Below are 10,078 nucleotides of genomic sequence, written 5' to 3' on the forward strand. Positions count from 1 at the left end.
CTAAAGCCTAACACGGGATGTCCTTGTGAGAGGTCACAGTGATGCGCTGGGGGTCAGCGGCGGCGTGGCTCTGAGCTGTAAATGTCCACAGCTTGTGTGGCTTCCTGTGTGTTTCCATCACTTCAAGCCATTCCTTATCGATTCTCAAGGTGCGGGTTTATTTCATGCACAGCAAGAGGTGGAAGGAACCTTGCTAAAAGGAATATGATGAACTAAAAAAAATGTTCAAAGGTTGGTATAGATAGATAGATAGATAGATAGATAGAAAGTAATGTCCTGCTTCATACAGTATGTTCCCTTTCCCTCAGCAAAAAAAAAAAAATAATAATAATAATAATAAAAATGAATCAAAAATAACAACAAAAAAATAAATTAAAAATGTATTATTATTATTTATTTATGTATTATTAATTATTCTTATTTATTATATTATTCATTATTTATTTTTTACTATATATATATATATATATATCTATATACTTATATATACCCTATATGCAATATATAAAGTATATAGATATATATAGTAAAAAATAACTAATAATAAAGACACCAAAATAAAACTGGAGGTTGAATCTACTGTAGGAATTTTATTCAGTAGAATATCACACAATAGAACGGCTAATGATGCAGTATTATTCAGTCACATGACCTTTTTGAAATGTATCTAAGAATTTATTTGTGCAATTCTACTCTAGTTTAGGCATGTCATTAAAATAAAAAATAAATAATAATAATAAATAATAATAATAATCATACCTGATATGTCAATAAACAGGGAAAATGGTGTGTAAAATCTAAATTAATTCTATAAACAATCCCATAATTTCATAATGTAAACTTTTAATTGAAACAAAGAAAGGAAGAAAGTCAGATTTTATAAGAAAGCCGCAATTACCTTTTGTATATATTTTTTTTATTCCTTGGCAGAATTGCCCTAGCAAGCGCCGCTAATAAATAAACCATAAAAAAGTGAATCATAAACATATTCCGAAGCGCGCAGACAGCGGATGTGAATGTGAATGATTAAGCAACATGTTTTAATGGGGATTCAGAATTGAAATTCAGAACTAGGAAGGTTAATATCGGAAAGGGACTGATCTTTTTTTTTCCTCGCAGGCAGCGAGATCGTTCATGAACAAAGTCCAGCGTGTCACACAGCGGGCCAGACAGCAGGAGCAGCTCTTCCTGGAGCCGTGTTCCCGCTGACAAGCGTTTACCAGCGCAGCCGCTCTGACAAGCCTCTCATCTTCCTGTTTCATCTTCACCTCCTGCATCATTTAGTCCCCGGAGAGTGTGCATACTTAATGTGCGATGATACGCAGGTTACCCACCGCCGGCAAAACGCCACGGTTAGACGTGCTTATGTGTCCACAAGCCACGCGAAATTCATCACTGAGGAGCTGGGTCCGTTTCCATGTGATGTCTGGAATGATTCGGTACGATAACGGCCAGGCCGTTGATGAAACTCACAGGGTTTATCCCTAAAAAAATAATCCAGTGGGAGGAAACTGAAATGTAACGAGTTTTCCCAAAAGACAATTTGAAAACTGCACCACCCTACAAAACTACAATCTGGATCGACAAGGGAAAAGTGACTATACCGCAGAGATGAGGAAAAAGCACGTAACGTTCTGGCCTTCCATCTGGAGCTTTTAAGACGTGAATAATAAGCGCTCAGTGGAATAAAACACAATCAACCAATCAGAAAGACCGTCTCTGGTCAAAACGGACCATTATGAAACTAGTGCAATAGTAGATGTTTACAATGAGGATTTGAGTTACAGACTAAGTTATGGAAACACGAATACTTGTACTAAAATATGTTTTCTTCAACAATTCAGCAATTCGTCCGTGCAGATCACGCTTAGGCTTACGTACTGATGTTTCTAAAAAACGCCCAAATATCCCGGAAAACATCTTTAGAGAGCATTTTCCTTATTAAAAAAGACATCTCTTTTGAAATAAAGTGTTAAAATGACAATAAAAACATTTTTGGGGATTTTAACAGGGAAAACCAGTGTTTTTCAAAGGTGCAATATATATATATATATATATACAGATTTGATTGCGGTTTGTTGGAATAACGCATTCACGTTATGCTACTTTATGGAGAATGGCCACCATCTTACTTTTCGCCTTTAACAACAAATATCGCCGCTAGTTAACGTAAAGCCCCTGCGTGAACTTCACATCCTAATTGACGGCCTTACGAATAAAACAAACAGGAAGAAGCGAGCGAGCGCCTGCAGAGCCGTAATATTTGTCCTCTGCCGCGTCACAGAAGAGAACCATGCCCTCCATTCAGATTTCTCCTCGGGCGAGAGAGAGACGTAACGAAAGATCGACTAGATTGTCATTTCCTGTGTTTGCCGCGCTTCTGTAAACACACAGCTGTGGCCCGTGATCTCCCGCACACCTCAGGCCCACCTGCCGTCAGAATTGGACTTGGCCGCGTGACGAGTGCTTTGTTTTTACAGACGGGCAGAGCAAGTCATTGAAGAAAAAAAATATATATATATAGCAGAAACGAAACACAATTATACTTAACAATAACATCAGCGTTCATGTTTCCATGTAGGTAATTACATGATTAATGAGAAATATTAATGAACATCATGTTCTTAATATGCAATTAGTTTGTGGAGCAGCTTGCAATTAAATGTTGCTGTTGTAATTAATTTGATTCATTGTCCAATATGGGCGACGTGAAGTGTTCACAGAGAACGCCCTGCGTCATTCGTGGCGGGAAAATAAGGTCTGTGCTTAGACTTGCTTTGTGAAAATAACGGGCGTATGCATAAGTAACATGCAAAATACATCATCATTATTATTATTATTTATCCAAGCTATGAAAAGCCATTAGACGTTCCAGAGGGAACCAGTGTCTAATTAGCTTTATTATGCCTCGTGACATCAGGTGACATCATTTCCTTTAATGCTGAGTGAACGGCTCTTTTCTGTGTCCATTTCATATTCCTTCTCACGTCAGTCTGTATTTTTTGTTACTTCAGCCCGTTTTCCTTCTTCGTCTTCTGCCGTCTCACTTTGTTGCTTCGAAATTGATAAAACGCATCTTTTCCTGTGGTCGTCCATTTGTTTTATTCATAGGCTATATTTATACCTTTTGGTTATCATGGTTTATTTATGAATCCATTATAGCTTTTTTTATATCCAGTCCTCTAACTGTTCCAGTGGTAAACAATTTTTTCCAACCTGCAAAAAAACACCCCAAAAAATAGGGTACATGGAAAGAAGAAAATGGTATAAAAGGAAGAAGCATGCATTAATGCTGCTATAAGTTTAGACCAGCATAAATCACTCTGTTATTAGACGTGATGATGGCAGGCAGAATAATAATATAGACATTGGACAAAATGATAGATAGATTGAAGGATAGAACAATACGATAGACATACAGAATGATAAACCAAAACACAGAATGATGAAATAACCAACAGACAGAATGATAGAATAAATAGAACAGAAAATAGACAGAAAAAGGTAGAACGGATATGATGGACAGAAAGAATGCAGGATGACAAAAGAATGAATAACAGATAGAGCGATGGAAAGATTGAAAAAAATTACTGATAGTACGATAAACAGAACAAACGATAGAACGATACATGGAGTGCAAAACGGATGGAAAGACGGACAGAACGGCAGAATGAAAGACAAAACTGGATGGAATGAAATGAATTATACATAAACGGAAAGAATGATAGAATGGCAGAGACAAAACAACAGGACAGGCTGCCAATAAAAGAACGATAGACAGGATGAATGATACAGCACAACCAAAAAAAACACTGACAGACAAAAGTATTGGCACCCCTGGTAAATCTGACCAAAAGAGGATGTGGAAAATTAATCTGCATTGTTAATCCTTTTGATCTTTTATTAAAAAAAACACAAAAACAACCTTTCTTTGGATACTCAGAAATTAAAGTGACTTTTAAAACTGACAGACAGATTAATGATTTACAAAATGTATCATCTGCTGATAAATAAAAAAATCCCCATTAAAAAAAAAAAAACCCAAGTCAATATTATATTAAAAGATTGTTTTATTCACAATTTAAGTGTAACAAATATAGTTTATCAAAAACCTTTGCTGCTCTTTAATATAATTTATTACATAAGATCGTAAGATTTATATAAATGACGGCTGGCAGTTTGCCAGAATGAGATACATACAATTAAAAAAAAAAATTAAAAGAAAAAAAAACAAAACCAAACACTTTCCCACAAAATTAATTGCATATATATTAAAGAAAAAAACCAAAAACAAATCAGACTATGTGCAATGGAATGATTATCAGCAATATTGTACAGTTACATTTTTGAGGTTGTCTCATGAAGAAATAAACAACGAGAATCACAAACAAAAAAGGCATTTTCTATGCAAGATCATCAACACAATATTTAAACGACAAATCCTTAATCTGAAAAGCACGTTCTCCTGTTCTGCGCACCGCCACCGGACGCGAGGAAACGTCTTTTCCCCCCGAAAGCCAGCCGAGGACCGCTGCTCGAGGAATCGCTTTCGCTAAAGAGACAGGACCAGTCGCTAGCCGCGGCAGTGCTAAACATCGATTAGATTCGCAGTATCGTGAATACAGTGAGCGCGATGTCTTATCTACAGTGTCACAGTGTTTCATGACGGGCCTCCCTTAAGATGGCGGTACTTTCGTGTACATCGCGGCTCCTAACTCTGACAGTACGCTGTTCGTTAGCACGTCAAGCGTTGCAGTCGCTGGCCTCAAGAGAGGAATCTCTGCGAGGTATTTGTTTCCACATAAATCCACTAGTATAATACGTAGGTTAAAACCGCCACGACGTGCCAGTTAAGCAGGGTGGTGTCGTTTGGCGTAGTTTTGGGAACACTGTCTAAATGTAGACGCTTGCACTCCTCAAATTCCCAACACATACTAATAAGATGGGAATCGGTCCATTTCTCAAAGCCAGTGTGGCTATGTAATGTGTAATAGATGTAGTGTATGTGATTCATGTGTGTGTGTGTGTGTGTGTGTTGTTTCCAGTGCCATGGACTGCTTTGCATTCATCGTTTTGCTATTTTTTAATCGAAATTCCTCACTTGTGCCGTCACGTGGCCCTACAGTAAAATTCCCATCCTTTTCTTCACGGAGAACCCAAATATACTGATTCTGAACTTTGTGCTTTCATGATAAATCAAAGGAACAAACGAACAAACAAACAGGTAAATGATAAATCACAACAACTAGGCCAAAGTATGTTCAATTCACATTTGGTGGTACATTCATACAAATATATTCACTCCCCTTTTCGACCGATGCTGCCCGCGTTGTCCTAATAAAACACTTTTCCTATGGACTCAAGCAGCTTCGACGCAGTTTACTGCAGGGCTCCTAAAGGGACATGGTGATTAGACGGGAGAAAAAAAATTGATTTCAATGCTTATGTGTACAAAACCTTTGCATTCCCTCAAAAAAAACCTTTGGGTTCGATCAGAAAAATGTAAAAAATGTGTTACTTTTAAGAAACTCAGCAGTTGGAAACACTGGCAATTCACAGAACTTTGTATTTCCACAGAAATTTTTGTAAAAATTACGTGTTCGTCTGTGAAAATAACTTTTGCGCCTGTTAGCAAAACTTTTGCAATTGCTCGAAAATAAAGAAGTTTTGCGTAGCGCAGAATAACTCTACATTCATTCACAAAAACGTTTTTTTTTCCCACAAACTTTTGTGTTCTCTCGCGAACCTTCTGCATTCCGCAGAGAATCTTTTGACGTCGCTCACAAAAATCACTAAATTTTGCTCATAAAATCTTTTCCTTTCACGATTTCCTTTTTTGCATTCCCAAGAAATGTTTCTTGCCGACAAGGAAACTTGCTTGCGTTCCACAAAAGAATTTTTTTCCTTGCTCGCAAAACGTTTGCCGAAGAAAATTTTGGGGTTTCTGAATTTCTGCGCAATTTAAAATAACAACAACAAAAAAAAAGAGATAAAGAAAAGACTACAGTATTTCAGTGTTCATGAGTGAACCCAAAGCTTCTTGGGAAAACGCAATAGTTTTGCAACGAATCGAAAAAAAACATTGAAATGTAATTTTTCCCTCTGGTCATATATTTTTTCCTATCATCTCCTTTAGGGGCCCCACAGTTTCCATAGTCCCCTCCTCACTGAAAAAAAGAAACAAACCCCATATCTTGAGTAATAAATTAACACAAAGTACTCTATTTTACACGTCTAAGATAAAAAGTCTCTGCTTCCGTTGATTAAGTAAACAATCAAAACACATTTTGTACACATTTTATGAACAAATAAGCTCACAAATGTAGAGGAATGAACGATAAACGACTGATTCTTACATCCATAATGAGGGTAAGAGGGCTGTAGGCCGGTAGGAAGATACCTTCACAGCGAAAATAAATATAGTGTTGCTATTAAAAGTTGATTAATATGATCGATAAGACTAAAAGGCACTAGTTGACTTGGTTTCACTACCTTGCTGTCGAATAAAGCCTCAAAAAACCGAACCAAACCTCATCCCAAAAATTACAATAAAAATAGACAGCAAGATACAGCGAAGTTCAGTGGATCTCTCTCATCTTCGCTCCTGTAAACGCACACGATGCAAAAAACAGAAGGACGTCGATGCAATTCGAATTACCTATGGCTTCATAACATGGGTGAGAGGACAAGTACGATGGAAAATGGTCTGGTCCGGTCTCCTCACAGAGGAAATATGGTCCTTCTGCGTCTCTGAGGCTCAGAGACGTGTCCATAGCTTCGAGGACAGAGAGAGAGGGGGACGGGGCAGCATGCGGGATCCCGAGAAGAGAGACGGAAGAGGAGAGGTGGCTGTGGAGAAACACCAAGCTCCAGATAAAGTCCTGGAGGACAGGAACTCTACAGCCACAGGGGTTTCGCGTCCATAGCTCTTGTCCACCGTTAAAGCAGGTCCAGGAAGTTGCGTCTCTGCGGCGCTTTGGGGTTGGATGAAGATTACTTGAGATGGTTCTCTATTTCTAGGTTCTGTTTCTTAATGACGGGAAGAGGATGGGCCTCCGTGTTGAACACCCAGTGTTCGAAGGGCAAATGGTCATCGTCGGAAAACAAAAGATACAGATACCTGGAAAAAAAGAAAAAAAAAAGTTGTTTCAAGGGCATTTTAAAATCTTGTTAAATCACAGTGAGATCGCCTGTAAGAGATTTGGAAAACATGATTATGTACATGAATTAAAAGCATAAACATCAAGGCTATGAGAGGCAAATAATTATCACTAGACTCTCAGTACAGCTAAACTCTATGGAGTTAAATGGATTTTTATTTCTTTTCAGGAATTTTATTTTACAGGTTTTAAGAGTGCTGCGTTTTTCCAAATATCTTGCACGAATCAGATCGTGACACTGATTTTATACAAAACCCGAATAATCTAAATTTTAGACCCAACATCGTCTGTTTCGATCAATTTCACAAATTAAAAGCTCCAAACGAAGCCGTTTTGTGCGTCTACGAACACGATCGCACTTTATTTTAAGGTCAAATTCTCACCAACTATAACCTACGATTTTTGCTGAGCAAGGTAGTAAGGTTTAGATATTTATATTTGCTTTATATACTAAGTAATAGCCAATATGTTACAACCAACAACAACAGGCAACTAGTTAATAGTGACAACTGGTCAACTGGTATCTATGCAAAATCTTCTGCAAAACAGTTTCGCAACTGAATGTTATCCACGTTTTTGAGCGCATCGAGCGAAAAAATTCAGTGACCCATTCATAAAAAGTCTCATGCTTTTTCTGAATGAAAAAACCATTTGAACTAATCAGTTAATGAATGGCTTGCTCACCAAGACAGTTAAGATCCGTTCACACAAAGCACAATAAATATAAAGATAACGATAACTATATTTGCGTCCACACCAGCGAACGATAGAAGGATTGATCCTGATTGGTTGTCAATTTTGAATTGTTCACCAGCTGGAAAAAATGCAACGAAATTGTTTCTCTGTGCCTTTATCGTTATAGTTGTGCTGCTATTCTTTAACACTGAAAACGATTTTTAGACTATTTATAGTGTTTGGTGTGAACGAGGCTACTCACCTACTGGCAGTTTTAATTTCATATTGAGAGCAGCATTATATCTTTTTCCATATTTACAATATTAACTTAACCCATTGATACCCATTCATTAATAATGCGTATAAATTACGCTCACACTATCTCTCTATTATAATTCAAGTCTACTCTTTTCCCCCATTTATTCCTCCAGTCAAGCCAAGCCGTATCATTTAAGGTACCGTTCATGACTAGCACAAAAAGCTGAGCCTTGTTTCACGACTTAGCATGCGCGACAGTACAAACACCGCTAATTACCTCAATTAATGCCAAACCACATAAATAAATCTACCTCTTAAAAATCAGAAGGTTTACTTCGTTAACAAAACATGAACATCTCCCAAGCGCCGATGAAGTGAAAACCGGCTCTGCCAAGCAAAAGACTGCCAAGACAACAACGTAAATAAGGGATGAAGATTACAAACTACAAAAGGATCTAAACATTTCACTTCCTCTGGCTGAGAGCGGCGGCTCGTGGCCGGCAGCCATGGCTAAAGGACATTGTTTTACAAGCAAAGGCCATAATTCAAAACCTGCAGCCGGGGAGGAGAAAAAAACCTCAGCAGGTTAGAAGGCACATCTTTATTTGGAAGGCTGGGTGACAATCGTTAAAAATTACAGTCTATAAACTTCAGCCGGAGACGGCGATGCTGACGCCCGGTTCCTGATGAAGCCGTGACCTTGATAATACGGTTTCTAACCCTCCCTCCCTCTCGGTTTCCTCTCTGAACAGACACGCGTTGGCTGGAGTTTTGCTGATGAAAGGACCTCTTCTCCGCTGCCCCTCTGAAAATATAAGCTGTTGACCCTCAGGCCTCCAGAGTTAAAGCTGTATAACCCACTCCCGGCGGCTTAAACCACACCTGGCCTCCTTTTGCAGAGAGTATAATCTTAAGACCTTCGATTCTGGGTTAGAAAGAAACTGGAAGGTGAACGGCAAACGTAAATGACAGAGGTCACAAGAGGTCATGCTGCATCTGCAAGCCAAACAGAGCCAACAACTATCAAGCTTATAACTGCTTTTATATGTGACCCTGGACCACAAAACCAGTGCTAAGTCACTGGGGTATATTTGTAAAAAATTGTCAAAAAAATCCATGTATGGATTTTCTTTTATACCAAAAATCATTAGTAAAGATCGTGCTCCGTAAATTTACTACCGTAAATATAATAAAACTTACGATTAGTAACACGCATTGCTAAGAACTTTTTGAACCAACTTTAAAAAGGTTATTTTCTCAATATTTAATTTATTTTCCCTCGCACCCTCAGGTTGCAGGTATTTAAACGGTTGCTTCTCGGCCAAATATTGTCCTAACAAAATATACATCTAAAGGAAAGATTATTTATTCAGCTTCCAGACGTTGTATAAGCCTCAGTTTAAAAAACAAAAGAGAAAAAGTTACACTTATGACTGGTTTTGAAAAAACGAATCATTGGGTTTCATGTAGTGGTCAACCAATATGGATTTTTTGAAGGCCGATGGTATTGATGGATTATGTATTAGAGAGCTGGCCGATGTAAAGATGATATATGATATTGCTCTAAAAACTAAAAAGCAAAAATAAAATGCATAAAAACCTAAAACCCTAAAGACCATCTTGTGCTCATATGTATATTCAGCTTTTAACATGCATGCATTCATTTTTATGATGCTCTTTTGAAGACCTATATTAAATTGCTAATATATTTTTATGCGTTTCTGTATTTGTACGGCGCATTGGCATGCTTTTACAATTAGTTAAGACTAATCGTCAAACACAGAATAATCAAATTACACTTTTATTAAATATTCAAAAGACTTTTAAACGAAATGTTTATTAGCTGAATGTAGACGATAAATGAAGGCATTTACTAACACTATGCTATGGCACTTTTTCATATACCCTTTACTTACCTTTCTGTCAAATTTACAATGATTAAAAAAAATAATAATGTGAATTTTGTGCCATTTGATTTAGTTAAA

General features: G+C 37.5%; 1 protein-coding gene across 1 annotated transcript in view; it reads right to left on the reverse strand.

Annotated features, from left to right (window-relative positions):
* Window positions 1-4,052: 4,052 nt before the first annotated feature.
* man1a1 (mannosidase, alpha, class 1A, member 1) overlaps window positions 4,053-10,078 on the reverse strand; it is a 95,948-nt gene continuing 89,922 nt past the window's right edge. Inside the window, exon 12 of the mRNA XM_043219282.1 lies at window positions 4,053-7,120. Within this exon, the coding sequence (XP_043075217.1) occupies window positions 6,994-7,120 (127 nt within the window). The 3' untranslated portion in view covers window positions 4,053-6,993. The remainder of the gene's footprint in view (window positions 7,121-10,078) is intronic.

Source organism: Puntigrus tetrazona, chromosome 20 (genome assembly GCF_018831695.1).
Source record: "Puntigrus tetrazona isolate hp1 chromosome 20, ASM1883169v1, whole genome shotgun sequence".
Classification (NCBI taxonomy): Eukaryota; Metazoa; Chordata; class Actinopteri; order Cypriniformes; family Cyprinidae; genus Puntigrus; species Puntigrus tetrazona.